We start from the raw sequence: 21045 nt of genomic DNA on the forward strand, positions 1-21045 counted from the left end.
CGCCGTTAATAAATAACAACCAGAAAACAAAATAGTGCTCATAGTTTTGGGGCTTTGAGTTGGTCAGTTTTCCTGGTAGAGGGATGTCTTGGACTTTGCAAAAGCCAGTTGTTTGTAGTAAAAGGCATTTGTTCTTCACCATTGGGCAGTAGTGGAAAGCCTTCACTGCTCTTAATAAAGAGTAATCAAAGGAAAGGCTTTTTCCTCCTTGCTGTGGCATGAAGGCTATTTATTGTGTTTAGGTTGTGTAAGCTCTCCATGTTGGGGTCTGTGCTTGGCCAGTGCAAAAGCACGCTCTTGGTGCTTACCACATAATAACTAGCCAAAAAAAAATAACAATTCCACTGTCCTCTTGAGATTGTTTTGTAAAGCTCAGTGTTTTCCTGCATTATACCTTGAAGCAACTCCAAAAGTATCAGAGCGTCAGGACGGCCTGTAGCCCAAGGGATACATCTAAAATTCAGATCACTTTTGTTGGGCGTGAGTTGTGTCGCTCCGTGTTAATGAGGTGAGTGCAGTGGGGTCCCGGTACGCTGCACAGTGACACGCCTGGGATGTTTAAGGCTTAAGGAGCATCGTCCTTGATAACATGGCAGAACCATGGGCAACACCAGCGCTAATATCAGGGCCTGCTCCCCCTCCAAGCATCTCCCTTCCCTGGCATCTGTCCGTCTGGCTGTCTCAGATGACCGTTGTGAGTCTGCACATTGCATTTGGGATGTTTTAACTCCAGCAGGGGACCGGCAGCACCACGGTGCCACCAGACACTGGCACAGAAGCTGCTCAGACTGCGACTGTGTCCTAAAAGCTCTGAAAACCGTCACCAAACCTTCCAAATAATAGCAATTGTGGTGTTTTCCATGTGCAGTGTGTAAGTTTATAGATAAAACTCAGCTGACTCCGTAAGAGAAGACAGAAACATGAGCAGCAGGATGGATGCTTTGAGGACCTTTTTCTGGAAGAGCTGAGAAAAAGAAATCCTATATGTAGGGAAGGCAGATGAAACCTCTATAAAATATTTTATTCAACCCTCTGTTACCTGGATTGTCCAGCCAGGAGGTACTTACAGGAAAAAGCTGCATGGCAGCAGAGCAGAGGAGGAGGTGTGTGTAACGTAGTAAAACCTAAACCTCATGAGCAATGTACTAAGCAGGGCCTTTTACATTTCCTTTCTTTCCCCTTCCAAAAATACAGGCCTCAATTCACTTCCATTTTCCATTGCCGCATTCATACGTTTTGGTCCACGTGCAGAATGCAGGAATTATATTTTCTCCTTTTAACTGCGGTCTGTATGAAAAATTTCAAACCCCCCGAGGTGCAGTTGTGCCAGCTGCAGGCCGGGTCGCGCGCAGCCTCGCCTCTGGCGGCAGTGCTGCAGTGCCCAGGAACTCAGGTAAGACTGACGGCCTGCCTCGCCGCGGGCTGTACAAATACCCTGCGAGACCGCGGCTCTGCAGGGAGCGATTGTTGTCTGCGGGGGTTCTTGCGGGTCCCTGTCTGGATTCTGTCCTGGAACAAAGTGACTTTTCTTTCCCAGCGCAGAGGTGATAGGGGAGCTGTGCCAGCTGCACCTTTCCCATGTGGGCAAGGTCTGAGGAGCGGTTTCCCTGTCCCGCTCCGCTCTCACGCAGCCTTTTGTTCCCCCCCGGGGCTGCTGCCCTCCCGGCTGTGCACAATTCCTCTGGGGACGCAATGCTGGTGTAGCCTTCAGCCTTCCCAGTTAAGTCACTCGGGTAGCGGGACGGTAGCAAGCTTTGCTGAGATGGAGCATTATAGGAAAGCAAAGCATCGCATTAGTTACGCTCTCCTTTCTGCGGGACGTGGTTCGTTTCTCCAGCTGATAGCTCAAGTTCTCCAAACAGCAACAGTTGAAGTCACTCAGCTGCAGAAGGGTAAACGTCAGTGTGAGCAGAAATGTGAATATTGGGTGAAAACATCCCGGATGGTGGAGTTACTGCTTTACATCCCCAAAGTGGGTAGGCTGTGACGCAAAAAAAAAAGCCCCTTACGACACAGGGCTGCAATGCAAACCCTCCCCCGGTCATCCGCAGTCGCACACCAAGCCCGATGTGAAAACGTGCAGGGCTCCCAACCATGTGAAATAATAATGCTGGGCTCCCGTGCCAAGTTTCCAGCTGTTTCCACATGTGCATCTCATAGTTACCTCCTCCCGTGCGCCTGTGCCAGGACTGAGATTCAATAAAATGCCACACTAATCCGCAGTCCTTTTTCATTAAATGACCAATTAAAGCTGGAGGAAAAGGGTTCTTATTATTATTATTTCAGTTGGGAACATGTTCCCTGTAGAGCCGTGTGGTTTTTATATATATATTTTTTGCGATTATTATATTCTCTTCTACTTTATCTCTGCAGAGTTCCGTTGCTACTGCAGCTGCTTTACCCCAGCTCCTTGCTGTTGCCTGACTTAGTGGTGATTTGGCTTAAAATTCTGTAAAAGGTATTAAATACGGCTGCCTACAAGTGACTGTATTCAAGGTGAGAATGCCGTGTTTATACACCGGCAAAGTGTAAAAACGGAGGAGTCAGAGAATATAAACAGCTACAGAAAAGTCTCTTTGCACAGAAAGGTGGTGGTGGCAGCCCGGGGCTGCGGCGAGGTTCGGCTCCTCGCGCTGGGCATGCACAGACGGGGAGAAGGAGCAAAGAAAGCCCCGTCCCCGAGCAGTGAGGCAGGCAGGGACAGTGGGGAGAGCCGATTCCTGAGCTCTGCATGAGGCCGAAGCCAGTCGGGAAATAAAAGCTCAGGGTGTCTTAACGTGTCTCGGTTAGTCCACCGCGTTATGCCTAACACCCGACCTGGGGAGGTCCTGTGGTGGTGCCGGCTGGAAGGGGAGCTGGAGGTGGTCTTGGTCCCTGCAGAGCTGCGTGTGCTGCATTGCCCGGGGCCTGCGGGGGCTGCCCAGGAGCACGAGGTGAGCTGAGGCCCAGCGTCGGATGTGGAGGACGGGAGCCAGACGGGGCCTCGCTCCCTGCCCGTGGAGGCGCGGGGAGGCCGAGCAGCCCACTCGCAGCCTGCCCTGCTCAGGCGCCTGTGACACGTGCATCTCTCCTGACTTGTTTTATTTAAGGCACTGGGTGCTTCAGGCTCTGACTCCTCTGTTTTGCATGCTCAGAGCTGGCAAAAGTAGAGCTCAACGCCAGATGAGTCTCTCCCATTCTAAATATCATAAATACATATTGCAGCTCTGCAGACGGCGTCGGGGTCTGGTCCCACCAGATCCGCAGAGAGGAACTGTCACCTTCCTGCCCTGCGGCGCGATGCTTCCCTGGACGGAGCCCAAATCACCTGGGCTCTTTTTTTTTCTCCCTTTGCCACCGTATCGCTTTACAGCCTAACGAGTTAACCAGCGCAGGCGTGAGCGCGGCTCTGCTCCCGCGTGCTCCCAGCATCGGCGGCGTGCGATATCCAAGCCTTTGTGCTGGGGGGAGCAGGGGGAGCTGCGCCGGGTGGAAATTTCTCACCGCAGACTTTGCTGGGGCCAGACATGCTGTAAATTTTACAAGAAAAACACTTTACAAACCAGAAGTCCAACTCTCGTGCGCATGGAGCCGCTAATTAACAGTTTGGAGACCGGGTGAGCCAGGGAGCCTATTCCACCATCACTGAGCCTCTTGGTTTTGCATCAGGCTTTCAGGATTTGGGGTTCTCTGCGAAGTTCCAGCTCCAGGAGGCTGGGGGCTCCTGTTGCTGTTTTTCTCCCACTTCCCCCACCTCATGCACAGGACCCCTCGCACCTCGGGCATCGCGGAGCCGCTCGGCATGGCTGGAAGCCTCGGCCGGAGTCTCTGGGGGATCCTCGACGTGCTGGGGCTGCGGGCAGGGATGCTGCCGGCTTCTGTCCCTCCGTGAGAGCCCCCAGCACCTCTGCACCAGGCAGGGAGCCAGGAGGAGAGGGAGAAATGGGAGACGGGGTTCTGAGAGGCGTGGAGGAGGAGGGAGAGCACCTGGAGGTGGCACGGTGCGGTGGCACAGACGGGACAGACCCAAGGGGAAGCACCGCGAGGCAGGACAGAAGCAGGCAGATGGGGAAAGGAACCTTTTTTAAAAAGCTGTTGGCTGAAATAACTGTGGTTTTCCTCTAAATTGTGATGAGCACGGATCAGAAGCCCTCCGAGGCAGGGCTGCTGCTCGATGGACCTTTCCACCAGAATTTGGTGTTTTCCATCTCCTCTCTCTCCTCTGTTTCCCGTGGCAACGGAAATAACAAACTTTGCCATTAGAAAAGATTTGCAGAGTAACTTTGCATTGATGTTCTGCATTAGTCACAGTCTTGCAGGTACAAATGCCGGGTTTAGCTTTCCCACAGTGTCCCCTACTGCTTGCATTAAAAAATCCATTTAGGTGCACGTTAAAAAAATGTACGGCACTGAAAGTCACCAGAAAGGGAAATGCTTTTTATGGAGCCTCACCAAGAATCCCTGCAAGTTGTGAGATGCATTCATTCATGGAGGGAGGTAAATATAGAGCCAAAATTGCCGACTGCAGTGTCCTAGAGCCCATTAATTCGGTTTCAGAGGTAGCATGATAAAGGGTTTGGCATAGACATTGCATGTAAAGAGGACAGACCAGATGAGAGGAAATAAAGAGGATGCAAGGGAAAGGAATCCAGGAATAGAGATTTCACCTTCTTCTGCTTTCTTTCCATTAACACAGCAGGAAAAGCAACATAATCTAAAAGGGTGGGGGGATTCTCATTTCCAAATGTGCAGTTACTGGCCATCAGGTGCCCTGCGGCCACTGGCCAGGCTTCGGGATTGCCTGCGGTGGTGGGCCCTGCTTTGCTCTTGCGGCAGCCCGACGGGGTGCAAGTGGCCATCGCAGCTCAGCTAATGAGAAACTCGTTAAACCTCTGTGCCTGGCATGCCCTCACAGTGTCCGTTCCCTCGGGAATGATATCCAGATAGGATGACCTCGGGAGCTCTCTGGGCTGCCCTGGGATGCCGGCGTGCCGCACCAGGCACAGCTGCTCCCGGTGGCACTGCAGGGTCTTGGTCTGGACCTCGAGGTGTTGGATCCCACGGGATCTGTTCCTGCAACGCCAGGACATTCATTGTTGGCCATCGCATCAGCTCTAATCCCTCCCCAGAGACCGTGCAGGCATCTTTAATGGTAACCGTGCTGCAGGGCAGTGTCTAACATTGGTATTTCTTTCTCCTCCCCCAAGACCTACGAGCAGAATGAATGGATCATCCACCTGGCTGGGAAGCTGCTGGCCCAGGAAGAGGAGACCCTGTCCTTGATGGCAACGAACCCCTTCGCGGGCAGGGCACCCCCACGGTAAGCTTTGGTTTTGCCAAGGGAGCTGAAAGATCCTGGGCTTTGTGTTCAGCGTGATCGTTCCTATCTTGGATGTCCAAGCTTTCTGTTGACTGCTTGTTATTTTTATTTGATGTTACTCAGGAGGCCATTAAATAGGGTGGTTTTTTGATATCAGGGCACTATGAAGAGCTGGTGCTCTCAGCACCTTACTGTCTTCTGGTGGGGACCCAGGGACCCTCGGGTTGGGCCCCTTCCCAGGCACCAAGGGCTCGGTGCTGCTTCTCTTGGATGGGAATCTCGACGGCTGCAGTGGTTTCCTGCCCAGCAGCTTCAGATTTTTTGCCATGATCACTTTGCGAGGTCAGATCAAAAATACCGTTTCTAGCAGCCTATTGAGATCTTTCAAAGATGAAACAGCCCTGCAAAAATACTTGTTTTTGTTGATACTCGTCTTGGAATTGTTTGCATTTTCGATGAGGAGACAAAGCAAACATCAGCAAGTGAAAAGCACAGATGAAAACCCCGAGGTTTCTACAAAAGGAAAATTTTCACAAAAGTGTCTATTTTGTTGATGAAGTTATTTTTAGCTGAAAAAACACTTTAAGGGAATTTTGGATCAACTTAAGTAATATTATGCTCTTGCTAATATTTTCCATTTGAGGCTCTCAAGATGCATAGCAAACAGGGATTAAGGTTCCCAGCACCAAGTGAAATGAACTTCCCTTTGAAACAGAGCTGGTGTTTTTCAGCTTTAACACAGTGTATCCCTCAAACCTTCTGGAGGTGAGACTCCTTTTCTAGCCTAGACATTGAGAATCTCCACCTTTTACCAGGGTGCTTCCTCTAGGACTTGCCATTCAGTGGCTCATACACTGAGGTGAACGTATGTCTGCGTACGTTCTGCAGAAAAACAGCAGGCTCACAGCTTGGGATGCAAACTCTGAAGGGATTTTCCCACCACGGTATTGGAGTATTTCCTATAACCACGTTTCCGGGGTTCCCCAGGCATCCCAAATTGTCTTCTAGCGCACAGGTCCCGTATCGGAGCACTGGTACGGGCTGATGGTAATGTGCTCCCTCCAAGCTCGGGAGCCAAGGCTGCTGGAGCAGCAGAAATTTGGGGTTGCGTGTATTATCCTCTCAGAGCCCGTTTCCCCGCGGCGCAGCCCTCCCGGTGTGTGGAGCAGGAGCCTGCCCCTAGCCCGGAGACTCCCCACCGTGCCGGCGTTCCCGTAAATCGGGGTTTATTGTGCAGCTTGGCTTGTGGGGCTGTGCCGCGGCTTGTTGGGTCTGGTACACACAAATAATTACGCCTTGGCTCGGGTCCAGGAGGGACCTCGGGAACCTGTATTAATTACTGCTACAAAGGGCGTGCTGGGAGATAGCAGCACGTCCCTTGCCACGGATGGATACGGCTTTAATAACGTTTATGGAGGGGTTTAGCTCTGCTTAGCTCTGCTTGCCTTGGTTAGGAGCAGAGCGGAGGTGCTGCGCGAGGGGGCTCGTGCCGGGACCTGCAGGGCCTCGTCTTTATGGAGCTTGTCACGGGATCGTGTCGGGCTATAATTTGTGAGGCTGAGCTGAAATAGCTGCTGGAGACCTGTACGAGGCTGGCTCTGTGTCAAATGGGGGGATTTACTGTCCGAGTCTCCCCAGACTTTGCTGATATCCCCGAGGCTCGGGGCTGTAAATTCACTGAGCGGCGTCCTTTGTGGGGAGTTCCCTTGCCTTGCTTTCTTTTAAAAAGTCAGCCCTGAGTGCTGGCTGACCCCGGGGGGTTCAGCAGAACCCGGACCTTTAGACACCGAGTCACCAGTTTGAATTAGGTGTCCCCTGGTGCCAGCAACCAAAAGTCATTACCATCTGGTGGCTGCTGGCTGTAAACGGCTCTCGCGGTTCGCCAAGTGACAGAAGCATTTGATAATCCCAGAGCTGTTTATTACCGCCTGTCCCCCAGTGCCATAAACATCGCTGCTGCTACTCACCGCGACTGAAACTGAAAACAAGACATCGTAGCAGATTAAAACTCAAGATGTGTATCGCGTCTCGCCTTGCGAAGCTTTGCCATGGGTTGCGTCTCTTGTATATTTTCTGGCATCAGTGGTGTTAAAAAAAATAAAGTAGATGAATATAGGAACTCATTTAAAAACGAAAATAATGAAGCAGGGGTAACACTACATTGTTCCGGGTGTGAATAGTTTTTTTGTCGTATTCTGTAACAGATAAGGAAATTGAATGTTCAGGAACTTAAAGCAAAAACAAAAGCAAATCTTTATCTTCCTTAGCATTTACAGGATAACGATTGCCTAGAGGACAGAGGGGTACAAGCAGTTCCGATAGCTGTGGAGCAGCATGGATGCTGTGTTGAACACACAGAGCTATATATATTGTTGAACAGGGTCTTGATTCATGCGGTACCTTGGTTTTACCAAAGCACAGACTCTGTTTTCACTCTTTAGCAGCTAGTTTATAGTAGGAAAAGATCAGGATCCAGTGCTGGTTTTATGTGTCAGCTGCCTTTGCTCTGGCATTAGTTTTGCTTTAAAAGTTTTTCATGGGTCTAGTGTATTTTTGGGTGGCTTAAAATAAAAATAACAATTTACAAATGCTCATTTTGGCTCAAACCAAAGTCCAACACACCATTTAACCCTGGATCCCAGTTTGTAGGTCACGTTTCTGGTTTTAGCGAGCCAAACCCAAATACCTAGGACCTTGGCCCCATCCATATTTTACCCAGGTGCAAAGGGGAGGGCTGCGAGGATGCAGGAACTGGACCGAAGCCTGCACTGGGATTGCCACTTAGTCACCTATTCCTGTTGTTATTTACACTTTTTTGGCTGTTGTTTGCTGGTAGCACTTCCCCTGCATAGCCTGCATATGGAAACTGAAGTGATCATTTGCCTTTTTTTTTTTTTTCTCCCAGTTTTTATGCCCCATCCCAGTTCTGCTGAGTTGACACTTCTGGCGCTTGCGGCTGGCGCGTTCGCAGCAGCTCTGTCAGCTCCTTTGGATCCAGCATTCGTTCTGCTCAGGCGGGCTCGCCTGCCCGGCTAGCTGGGGCTTTTTTCTTTAAATTTCAAAAAATTGCCATTTCTCTGCTGGATTTCAGGCGGTCCCTTGTTGCACTTGGAAGCGGGGTCCCTCCCGCGCCTGCTGAGCCCCATTCACCCAGAAGAGCTGCCCACAGCTGGGGACACTTCCCTGGGCCCCTGGGCCTGGGAGGGAGCGGAGGCAGCAGTGGAAAATGAGCTGGACACCCCCGTTTGGATTCAGCCCCCTGAGCAATATTCAGCTGCGCACTGCATGCGCAGATCCCCAGCGCTGGCATTTGCCTTTTTGGTGTGACAATTTCATTCTGGTTGTAAGCGACAACCTTAAATTTGGGCCCTAACAGTAGCATCTGGAAAGAAGAGAAAATTCCAGGGGTGTGGAGCTGCGGCGGTGCCCGGAGGCTGCCCATGAGCTGGCTGCTGCGAGCCTCCAGCGCGGCGCGGTGCCGCCTCCCAGCTCACTGCTGCGCTCCCCTTCGGTAGCTGCCTGGAAAAAGGGCTAATTTTCCTACCAGATCCCCCCCCCTCCACTCTAAAGGGAATTTTGAGACTTAATTATTTTCATTCCCTGCTAGACTAAATAATTAGGGGAAGGGACTGTTTTCCATAAGAACATTACGCTCCATACTCCACGGAGTTTATTCTGTTAATGGAAACTCTACACCTTAAATAGCCAAGGGACTTTCAAAATGAGTTAATGCCTTCGAAATGAAATTTCTGAGACCAAAGTTTGTAGGTTTCTTTACAACTCTAGAAATTATAGTATTTTTTCAAGTGTGATAAACTTAAAATGAGAAACAGGTGACTGATTAAAAATGAGGGCATTGTTGAGCGCCCAGCCTAGCTGAGTGTGAAGCTTTACTTCAAGCAAAGTGATGTTTGTGGAATGTAGATTTACAAAATATTATTGTGCAGCGGATAGTTCATAAAACACCCGCCATCATAAATCTGAATGGTAGGGCTTTGGCTGAGAAATTAATAAGTGTTTAACACACCGTCATGGAAACAGCCTGCAACAACGAAAGAAAACAAAAATCAGGTTTTGCCTACAGAGGGAGGAAAAAAAATATCGATTTTATTTTTGACCTGAAGTGTTCAGTGTGTCTGATATTAAATCATGTTCACTTAAGGACTTTTATTCCAATTATAGTAGCACTCTGTTGAAAAAGCCCCAGCGTGCAGCTGAAGACCTGGATTTGTCGCGGCGGCGTTATTTATGGAGGCGGCGCTTCCAATTTGATGCTACCTGACCAGGAGGGGCCAGACCTTAAAATATCTGTTTACAGCCCTTAGCAGCTCTGGCGGCCACAGAAGAGAACCAGAAATCCCCACAGAACAGGGTGCAGGGGCTGCTCCCCTGGGTGAAAGAGCAAAGTGCTCTCTGCAAGTGTGGGTCAGGGCTGGGTGCCCATGGGGAGAGGATGGCGTGGGAGGAGGAAGGCTCCGGGACTCAGCCCGGGTGGGTTGGTTATAGGCGCAGTGAGCATCTGAGGAACTTTTTTAGGGTAAAATACCAGAAGTTTCTTGAAGTTTGTTTTTTAAATAGAACAAACAAACAGGAGACCAACCCAGCACTGGTGGTGGTGGTCATTCTGTAACTATTGAGGGCAGTGCTGGAGGAAGGCAGGATGTAGAGAATTAGAGGTAAATATGGGCTGGAGGGGGAATGGTATTTCTGCCTTGTAGGGTCTCCCCGAAAGGAGTCCCTAGAGGCAGCGAGAGCAGTGTTCACGGGCAGGGGATGCTGCGTGGGCACGTGAGGCCTTCAAGGTGTGAGCGGAGCTGTGACGATCCCAGGCGGCCCCTCTCAGCCCAGACGTTTCTCTCCTGGGACAAGTCTCCCCCCAAGCTCTGATCCCAAAGCCAAAAGAAGTGTTTGCCTTCCCGGCTGTTCAGACAAATGGGCAGGAGCCAACGAAAATTCGGTTTGTCCTCCCCTGGGTCCCCGCTGCGGGCGAGGGCCTGGGGCAGGCCGGAGCTGTGGCCGTGCTGAGCCGCGGGTGGGCCCGTCCTGCACCTCACGGTTTGTCCTGGTTTCCCAGGATAATCCTTTTGTTCTACATTTATTTGATGAATACTGTGATTTGGCAGAATGTGGCTGTAAGAAATCTCTGGGTACCCGAGTGGGCCACGCAGCATCACAGTGTAGGGTGCAGAAATCAGCAGGGCCCCAGAGCCTCTCCCACAAGCGCTGGTGTCAACCGCACGGAGAAGTAAAATATTTTGTGTGTTTCCCACTGAAAAGATGTTTCACCAGCAATGAGAACTGGGAGGTGATGGAGTTCTTAGGGGTGAAAAAGTCCAAACACGTTCCTTTGGCTTTCTCATTGGGTTTTATTGCAGTACCTGTACTAAGAGCAGCACCTGTGCTAAGATAATGCCTTTGATTTATCTTCAACAACACAGTCTAATATTATCAGAGTGAAATGATTCCGCTCTCCTGGAGGGAGACTTTAAGGAATTTTCTTTTGATTAAAAAAACAACTCCATATTTCAGCACTGTTGTGGGGCAGCAGGGCAGAGCTAATGTCACAGCACTGGGATCTCGGCAGGGCCAGGGCCAGTTCGTGTTTGCTCCATCCCCTGCCACCTGCCGCATACCGACCATTAACCCCTGCTGAAGGTAATGCCTGGCAGTGCTGTAAGCCGTGGGGATATCCACGTTTCTTTCCCACCAGGTTCGCTCTGCTGGCACTGTAGACACAGCCTCTGAGCATCAGTTTTCGACCTGTCAAATGGAGTGAAAAAAACTGTTGCCCTCTCCTGAGAGAGTTTTGAGGATGAGTTGCCCACGAGATGCTCTGGCTCTGCAGGGCCAGACCTCACAAGAGCCTTGCAGAAAAAGAGGTCAGTGACATGGAAAAAAACCAGCCCATGGAACTACCCTCATTCTGCGGTGATTCGTGGGCCAAAGATGAATTTATGGTCGCTGCTGCTAGTGGCACTGGAACAAGCAAGAAAAGCAATGATGGAGGCTCTGCTAATTTAATGAATTTGTACTTTCCACTGCCACTTGCTCTCTGATTTACAATGGAGTGGGGAACCTCGAGATAAAAAAAAAAAAACAACACACATTGAAAAGACGACTCGTGTTTTGGTTTCTTTCTTCCCTCTCCCACCCCGGCTCGCCCTGTCAGGCCATTAATTCTAACAGAAAACACCGGGTCTGGTTTTTTCCCTCGAACCCCTCAGCTGTTGCAGGGAGACAGCTGCACCCTCTGGAACTAATTACAGCTGTCTGGGAGATTTAGCCCTCCATCGCAACAACTCCAATATTGCTGCTAATTTTTAACACGTACAGTTGGAAGATGTCATAATAGGCTGATATATGATCGAATCTTAAAAGTGCTACAGCGCAGCTGCTACCGGGCATCTGGTGGGATGAATATATTGATTTAAAAAATAACGCTGATTATTTTTAGCTTCCCTGGCCTCCCCAAGGCTGCAGCCTTGCCCGATGCGGGCGGTGATGGAGGGTGCATGCATCCCCGGGGGGGTGGTGGCACACGTGTCCCCACGCCGTGCCACGTGGGGCTGGCAGGCCCGTCTGCACGGCACGTGGTCCTGTCCCTCCCCGCCGTCCGCACCGAGATCCACAGCTGCCTTGTGGCTCCTCCAGGCACTGCCACCATGGCTGGGAGGAGCTGGCAAAGGGACGCCCGTGTCCCTCGTCCTGCGTCCCATCAGAGGCTGTTGTTGTAGCGAAGGTGGTTTTCTGTCTCCTGGAGGAGAAACGTCTGGCTCGCTTTATCTGACCGAATCCCGTTTCTTGCTTCTCAAGTAACTGTTTTGCTCTCGTGTGTCTCATAAGGGACCTAACCTGGACGTTGCTGGTTCAGCTGGATGCTTCCTCCAGGCTGGTCCCCACCTGGCTGTGGCAGTTGTACCCGCTGCGTCCCGCTGGGTCAGGGAGAGCTCCTAGCTTTTGTTCACTCAATAAATCCTGGGAAACTGCTTGCAGCAAGGAATGGCTTTCCTGACCTTCCTGACTGCCTCTGAAACATGAGCATTGTTCGTCCTTTTCCTGGTGTGAGGGATCACCTGTGATGTTAGTCTCCTTTTAACGTAGATGAAGTAGCTTGCTCGTGACCTTCCTCAAGATGCTCACATTTCCCTAGAGCAGCAAGCCGGGTTCCCGCACGCTGGCAGTTTCCAGCAGCCAGAGGAGCCTCGGGGACCTTTGGATCCCTTCCACCACCCAGAAGGTCTTTGCGTGAGCCCCGAGGTTGTGAAAAACACAAGCCGTTTTCGATAAGGCAAGCTGCAGCCTGTAGCAGTCTCTCGGTCTGCAGGCAGCCACGTCTCTGTGGGTCCCACCTGAGTTACGAGCTGTCCAGGTCTCTGAGCGATGCTCGTAAACTCTGTGAGCCCTGCCGGGACGGGCTGCAGGACATTCTGCTCCAGGCACCTTTGTACGGGGGCACACTCGCTCCCCCGTGGGACAAGGAGGGAGCAGGTACAGCAAGCTCGCGCCGGGAGAGGTTGCAAACCCCGTAACTTTGGAAGCGAGGTACCCTGGTAGATTATAAATGCTGGGATAGCTTGTAAACTCTATGAGCCCTGAAATGAAGGGCTCCAGTGAGTATTAAATTCAGAAACTTACATCAGAGAGGCTCGGAAGGCGAGATTCACGGAGGTCACAAATTTTCCGTGTTTCCCCCGTAGCCTCCAGCCCTGGGAAGGCACAGAGAGGCCGGGCAGTGGAGGCTCTGCAGTGCCCTCCTCGTGTTTTGGTGCGTTTCCGCTGCAGTTGCTCAGCTTTCACGCATGGGGTGAGTGGTTCAGAGCCCGGCAGAGCTCAGCACCACGAGCCACACAGCCCAGTAGCTGTGCAGGTCCCTCCCGCACGGGGCTCAGACCTCGCATCCCAGCAGCGCAGGTGGGACGGGGCTGGGACAGGAGGGTTGCTCGGGTTAGAGACGGGGGGCTCGGGGGGACCTCTCAGGTTTACTTGGACTCTAAACATAAGGCCTTGAAGCATGCTCAGATAGAAAGGCAAACTTTTTGCCACAAAAATGCAGCTTCAGTTGCGTGTGGTTGCTTTAATGCTCACACGGTTCTAGTTTTACATGCCGATCCCTTTGATAGCAAACATTTTAATAGACAAAGAACATATGGGAAAAATCATACCAAATCAGATGATAGATATCGTTTAATCTGGGCAGGCAAGCCCAGTCGAAAGGGACAAGGAGCTTTTCATTCCATAGGGTTACTGGGCAGTGCTTGGGTAGGGGAAGGCACTTCAGGGGCTGAGCAGAGTCCTGGGGTCTCCAAGCTCTGCCCAGGGCACTCAGAGAAGTTCTCTGCCCTCCGTGCTGTGCATCCCCAACAAGCAAATGGGGCCCTTGCCAGTCAGGGCTTGCAGGTAGCTCCTTTGGGCATCCTGCTGCTTTTGTATCGTGGGTGCACGTGGACACTGGAGCACCTGGGAAGTGAAGAAAAGCTCCAAAAGTCCCAGTGGGGCAGGTGGAGCTGCAGGAACTGATGTAAAATCAGCCAGAGGCTCAGCCACATGCATCCCGTTACCAGGCTGCTTTTATCAGATGGCTCCATGTCCCCTTCCCATGTGTCCTGTGCCAGCAGCACAGGGGCTTTTATTTCAATGCCATTTCCCAGGTTTCAGGGAGGAGCTGGTTGTGTGGGTTGCTTCCCAGGTTGGTGCTGGGAGCTCTGGTTAAGGGCAGCCAAAGGTCTGCTACTTGTCCCTCTCTAGGCATCCAGAGCTGTCTGGATGAAGCTTTTCGGGTGGTGGATTTGTTCTGTGAATTCAGGAAAGCAATCAAGCAGCACAGCTTTTAAACCTCCTAACTGTCTCGGGCGGGAGCCTGCAGGCTGCCCAGACCCGCATAAACCGTGCTGCTCAGTAGTGCTCTAATTATGAACAGGAAATTTTGTGCTCCTGCGAAGTAAACACTGTGGGAGTAACACTTCAGCCCCCGTTTGACTTTTACCAGCCACAGAAAAGCAAGGAGAGAGGGTATAAAACTGGCCCTGGCGGCAGGGAAGCCGGCAGCTGCAGGGCAGGGTTTGCAGTGCTGAGGTCTGGGCGGCCCCGAGCTGCGGGGGGCTCCCGGGCAGCATCCCCAGGACCCCAACCCTCTGGTGCCGGGATGCTGGACAGGGCTGGGGGGCAGAGGAGCAGCCAGGGCCCCCCGGTGTCTGCCCCATCTGCAGCAGGGAAGTGGCTCCTGCTCTCTGGGCCGCTCTGTGGATCAGATTCCTCGGGCTCCTTTTCCCGGCACCTAACTGAGATCTCCCAGGCTGTCACCAACACCCCTTAGTTCTTGTTCCAGCCACAGTTATGGGATCAGTCCCTTTTTCTGTTTGCCTTTTGTGTATTTGAGGGCTGTTACCAGCCCCCGTTCAGCCGGCAGCAAGGTGGGGTGCCAGGGAGTGTACGGCGTCGGAGGACGATGTTTAAGTGAGAGCTGTCCCAGTGCAGCTCCACGTGCGTTAGTCTGGGCTCCCTTGGGTCACCCTGTTCTCCTGAGAGGAGGGTGAAACCCCGAGGTGTTTGCTCTGCTTTCCTTGCAGCTAGGAGACATTCCCAACACGGACTGCAGTCGGTGGCGGTGAGGCAGCGGCTGCCTTCATGTCTTTTGTTAGCAGAATCGTTCCCGTAGTGCTCATCTGGGTCCCCGTCAGGATTTAAATTGAGATGTCAAGATGTGCTTACAGCAGACCTTTTAATTGGGCTGCAGTTTTATCAGCCGTCTGCCATCTCTCCTGCTTCCCGTGTGAGTGCGTTACAAAGGTGAGTGCTAATGGCAGCCGTACAGGAGTCGTCCCTAATTATTTTAGCAGTAGGAGCCAACTCGACGGCGTCCCGAGGTGCAGCCCTGGGAGCGAGCAGCTGCGCGAGCGTGGTGCCCTGCTCAGTAGCAGGGTTTGTATTTTAGTAGTGAAGCAAAGCAGCCTTAAATGAGCATTGACATGACTTTGACATTTTTATATTGTGGGTTATTTTATGAACTTATCCAGCAAATGCGGCGATGCACTCTGCAAGCAGGGACCCCAACGCTGAAGGACTGGGGTGTTACTCCTGCTCTTGTCAGCATGCCCTACATCAAGCGGGACCAAACCTCCCGAACCGAGCGGCATGTTTAGCCTCCGAACGTGTTTCGCGAGGCTGATGAATGCTTCTTTCTGCACTGTTTTAAAATCTCCTTTTCTGTCAACTCCCAGGGCGGCCAGAAAACAGATGCGCTCGGAGCCCCGCTAATAAGCGGCGGAGCGAAGGGAACAGCCGCCGGCTGGGGCAGCGCGGGGCACAGGGGGAGCTGGGGTCGGTCTGTGTACCCACAAGTGTCCTGGGCAGAAATACTCCGTAGTGCTCTCAGGAAAGGAAAAAAAGAAAACAAACTTTTGTGCTTTATTATTCTTCTTGCAGCTAGGTTGTAGAGGGTGTGGAGGACAGTGCGGCGGTGCGTAGTGCACGGGGTGGTGGTGGTGTGCCATAAAGGTCTCCTGCCTCACGCATCGCTCCTGAACGGCATTCAGAGGAGCCAGGAAGGCTCCAGCAGTGACAGCCAGCACCGCTGCTGGTGGCACAGGGGCTGGGGCTGGACGGGGCAATGGGGAGGGCGAGCCAGGCTGAGCGCGCTGCGGCTCATTGCGCTGGTTCCTGGGCGCTACGGATACGGTCCGACTCCGTCCGCAGGGCGAGGAGCCCGGCGCCAGTCCCCTCCTGACCACCCTGTGCTTTGTTTCTCCAAAGGTGGATCCGAGGGGAACACTTCAAGTACAAATTCAGCCGACCTGGGGGAACGCACGCCGGCGAGGGGAAGTGGTGGATTCGGAAGAGGATCGGCGCCTACTTCCCCCCGGTCAACCTCCAGGGCCTGAAGAAGTTTTACGAAGACAGGAGTTGGCCGTACCCCGTGCGGGACTGATGGAGCCAGGTCAAGAGAGACTGGCTGGGGAAGAGCGAGAGCCGTCAGCTCCCTTATAAAGCACGCTTCTTGCCTCCCTCTGTATTTTTTTACAAATCTTTGTTTACACATATTTTACAGTAGGTTCCCAGCCAACCTGTCCACCTGCTGTTGTGGTCTGGTTTTTCTCATCCTTCTGTTTCTGTCTGTTTGTCTTTCTCTTCGTAGCCTTGCCTGATGATTGATTTCTTTTGTCAGGCTGCTCCATTAGAAAATCATCAGCTCTAGAGTCAAGAAAAAGGTGAACAAATACAGAGTCAAGTTAATATGTCCAATTTGGCACATTCCGGATTTGTAACAAGTATTTGTGAAGAGGGTTTTTATAGCTCTGCTGATGCTGGAATTTCACTTTATTAGATGAAATTTTACAGGTAGAAGTCAAAATGGACCAAAAATTATGAAATGTACTTTTGGGGGGAAAGGTTCAGTAAAGTCAAAGCTCCTTTCCCTTTCTCACTGCTGTCTACTTTACAGACTCTCAGGGCCACGTTCAAGTCTCCTGCAGATTTAATTCTGTGCCATTTGAGACACTAGCACAGAGGGGGCTCAGCTGAATTTTCTCTGTCCAGCTGAAAGGAGGCTCGGAACACCTTGCTGCTTTCTCTGTCCTTTGCACCAGGGCCCAGTGCTTCTGCCTGTCCACCTTCTGTCTTGCTGCTGCTGGAATCAGCTTGCAAAATGGGACGCGAGGTTCAGAAATGTCTGGTCGGTGTTCTGCATCCTGGGCTGTCCGTATCAGTAAGTCTCAGCGGAGGGCAGAAATCCCTGCCCTGCAGTGCAGCACCACTCGTGCCAGCCCGGCCAACTCGCTGAGCCATCAAAGCCGCTTTATTCCCAATATACCTGCCCTTATGCTACCCCCTGCATCGCCCTGGGAAGGGCCTGCCCAGAGCCACCTGGTTGCAGGGCAGTGACCAGGCTGCACCGTGTCCAGAGCTGCTGATCCCTGCGGCGAGCAGGGAGCTGGCCCCGGGGCTGGGGAACCCCCTGAATCCCTCCTTCCCCCTCTTTGCTTCAGCATTGATGCTCAGCATCACCCCACATGGTCCCACCGCGTGGGTGTTGCTCGGTGAGCCCCGATCACAGACACAGGAGGAAAATGAGAACACGCAGAGCCTGGATGGCTTGGGGAAACGGTGGGCAGCTGGCCCAGGTTGGTGCTAATAACTGATTGCTTGTTAGCACATTTTGCTGCAGACATTTCTTCCTGAAGGGAAAAAAAGTTCAAAGCAACCTGCGTAACGCATAAAATCCCCTTGCCTCGGGGTTGCCCGCAGAAAGCCACAGGTCTGCTGAGGGTCCCAAAATAGCTCATGGTGGAGCTGCCGTGTGGGCTCCGTGCATCGCCGGCACGGCCCCGAGGACAAGCGCAGCCCTGTGCGGCCCCGCGGCGCCCAGCACGCAGCACCCACGCTTCCAGCCACTGCTCGGGGCTCAGCCGGGGACAGGGGCTGCTTTCAGGAGGCGGCTGGAGTCACCGAGTCTGCCGCCGGCCCCACCAAGCTCAAACAGGTTTTGTTTTATCGGGCCCTGGCCTGGCCGCGCAGACGCGCTGGGCTGCTTTTTCCTGTTTGCTTAACCTGGGGTTTTATAACTGGCTCTTTCTCTCGGCCCAGAGCCGCGTGTTTGGAGAGCTGGCGGGGTTTGGTGCCGCGGGTGTCTGTGCTCAGGGGGGCGGCGAGCATCCTGCGGGGCACGGCCCCGCGCCCGGGGCAGGAGAGGAGCAGCCGCGGGCCGGTCCCGCTGGGTCCCTGCGGTGCTGTTGGCCTCAGCCCCCCAGGGGACAGCGGTGGCTTGAGAGCGCACAAAGAGGCTTTCAGCCTTCCAGCTCGGGGGCAGCCCAAGCCACGGGTGAAGGGATGAGCGTTGCTCTGTGCTGGGCCCTGAAATGGGTTGATGCTCGGGGCAGAGACAGCATCCCTCGGTGCCACCAACCGCATGGGGGCTGATGCTGGCCTTGTCCCTGCCCTGTCCCCAGGGCTCATTTGACCGGGGTCTGAGCCTGTCCCCTCCTGGCATGAGATGCTCAACAGCGTGGCCAGTTGCAGTTTTGAAGGAAAAATCTGAGAAAGCAACCAGCAGGTAAACCTGTCCTACACACCAGCGTGGGGGGGTGACCACACGGGAGGGAGGATGCGGGCACAAACGCCGTGTCACACGTTCCTCCCCGCCTTCAGACCACGTGTACCAAATGGGCACCACCAAGAGTGTATTTCTGGAAGGGGATTAAAGAAAGCAGCTCGTGAATAACCACAGAGAGCCTCACTCATCTTGAATTTTTTCCTAAAAGCGTTAAAAAAGGAAGCAGCTGCCCCGGTGCAGGCAGCCTGCTGTGGTGTATGCCCTGACGTGGGTGCCCGCCCGCTGGGGACACCGCGGCTCCGGGGACTCACCACGATGACTCCGGTGTGTCCTGGGTGTCACACCACGCGTTTGGTGGCCTGAGTGTCTGATCCTCATCCCACTGAGCCCAGAGGATGGCAGGGGTACCTACAGGACTGTGGGTGCCGAGAGGTATCTGCCTTTGCCAGAGATGCTCCAGGCTCAGCATGGCCGAGCCACATTTGGGCACAGAGCTGAGCCACCCCTGCACTCTCCTCTCCCCCTGCCACCGAGGCCAGCACCAGCTGAGCGTTGCAGCGGAGTGAATCCTGCCCCAGTGACCGCTTGCAGTTGGCACCAGTGAAAGCTGTGGCCACGGGGGTGCACAGCCCCTCGGCTCAGCCACGGCGTGTCTGCAAAACGTTGGTGCTCCCGGGCAGCGGCCGGGCGAGTCCCGTGTGTGAGCTGCGTTCGAACCACGACCAATAGCTTAATTACAGGGCTTGGATCAACTTATAGTGCTCTCTGAACTGTAAATAATGTTTATGACTCAATTGTGTTTTCCTAAATATTTGCCATAGTTCAAAACCGATATTCTTAATGCGTCTTGCTGCAAACAATGGAACATTTTGTTCCCATGACCGTGTGGAAGGACGGGGGTGAGCGCTGCGATGCCGCGGCTCGCTCCCACCATCTCCCTTCCTGGCGTGGCCGGGGAACAGCGGGCAGGCACTGCCTTTGCTGTGCTGGGGGTGATGGAGGCCTCGCTGTGCCCATCAAGGTCTGCTGTAGTCAAGGGCCCCCCAAAAAGCACCAAGCAGAGGTTAAGGGGCGAATCTCGGCTGCTGGGGGCTGCCGGTGCAGCTGCTGCCTTGCTCAGCCCTTGGGGATTCAGCGGCGGAGCCTCCCGTGGAGCATCCCCGTCTGCGCGAGCACAGGAGCTGCCGGCACTCACCTCCCTGCCAGATGTTATTTGAAGCATTTCGTGATTTTTTTTTCCCGGTTCTCACACATCTGAAATTCAGCCCTGGGGCCGGATGCTCTCGCGGGGCCATGGGCAGCCCCGGCTGCTGGGCTCTTGGCAGGGTGCTGGGGCGGGGAGCTGGGGGGAGCCCCACGCGGCTCTGTTTGCTCAGGCTTGGCAGGACGACGGAGCCTCCTGTGGATGGGGAACCCGGGGACTTTGCACCTGCAGCCCGTGATGGTTGAGCCTGTCCCATCTCCATCTGCGTCCCGCAAGGGACCGGGCTCCCACCTCGTGCATCTCCCCACAAAGCCGCCTGAGTTAACTCTCCGTGAAAAGCTCCCCCGGCCTCGCCGGCTGCTTCCCGTCCACGTTCGGCTCTAATGCAAACAAGCTGTCCGGGGCAGGATCCGTGCCGGCCCCGTCCGTCCCGGTGAGTGACGGTGCGAGGGCGCAGCGGGGCCGGGGGAGCGCGGCCGCGTGTCCCGCGGGGACGGAGCCCCTCTGTGCCGCGGCCGCTCGCGGGCTGCTCACCGGCAGCTCACGGGGTGCCCCCCCCGCCCCGCTTTAATTAATTTCTTTTGGTTTCCAACCTCTGGGTCAGGGATAATGGAACCCAGACCGTCATTTACATTCCTGTTTGTTGTGCGTTGCGCTGCTTAAGCTTTTTTTCTTTTCCCCTTTTTTTAAAATCTGAAATTCTCGCTCCACTCTGGAGCGCTGGCTGGAAGATAATATACATTCAAAGGCAGCGAGGAAGGTGCACGCAGGGAATTAAATTAGAAACGTTTCCCTCGGACAAAATTTTGAAAAAGAAAAGGAACAATTATTTTGAGGGGGTTAGGAAATCAGAACCACATTGTGTTATCTGTTGACTGGAAGTTTTCTTGGAGAAGTTTTTTTTTTTTTTTCTCTGAGCTATGCACTGGACATAAAACTTCGTGGCGTTCCCAAATCAGCGCGCCATAAATCCATTTGAAAGATAACTCTGTCTGAGGCCTGCTCCTGCCAAGTCCCTCTCCCTCGGATGCTGCTGAGGATGGGAAGGGGACACCCACCGCGCACCAGCCGGCGGGATTAGGGTCTGGATATAAACCACGGCAGCTCGCCCCAAAAAAGGGAACCGGGCTGTTTTCATCCCATACGTAAATGCCTGGTCCTGTTGTGGCTGCTGGAGAGCACAAGTTGAATATACACAGGCAGGTGGAATTTAGCTCATCTCTTGTACACACGGAAAGGCTAAATCAACCCGTACTTGGGTAATTTGGGAAAACCCAGCAGTGTGGCTTTCCGAGCAAGCTGAAGGTGTCCACGCCAAGGGGACGGTGGGGTGGGAGGCTGGATCGGTGTCCCCGGGGAGGGCCGAGCTCTTCGTTTGCATCATTGTTCTCCCTGGCATGTGAGGCTTTGGCTTGGACTTTATTGAGTATAAAGTTGCAAGGGCTTTCAAGTTTTTATAGATATCTCCCTGTCTCCAAACCCTGCAGGAGAGCTGTC

At 53.2% G+C, this 21045-nt stretch overlaps 1 protein-coding gene across 4 annotated transcripts in view; it reads left to right on the plus strand.

Moving 5' to 3' along the window:
• The window catches only part of LMF1 (lipase maturation factor 1), a 193267-nt gene extending 176549 nt beyond the window's left edge, over positions 1–16718 (plus strand). For all 4 annotated transcript variants that reach the window (XM_080556793.1, XM_080556794.1, XM_080556792.1 and 1 more), the window contains 2 exons: positions 5187–5299; positions 16049–16718. In XM_080556793.1, the coding sequence (XP_080412919.1) occupies positions 5187–5299; positions 16049–16223 (288 nt within the window). In that variant the 3' untranslated portion in view covers positions 16224–16718. The remainder of the gene's footprint in view (positions 1–5186; positions 5300–16048) is intronic.
• Positions 16719–21045: the final 4327 nt, after the last annotated feature.

Source organism: Anser brachyrhynchus (genome assembly GCF_964034855.1).
Source record: "Anser brachyrhynchus genome assembly, chromosome: 15".
NCBI classification, from domain to species: Eukaryota; Metazoa; Chordata; class Aves; order Anseriformes; family Anatidae; genus Anser; species Anser brachyrhynchus.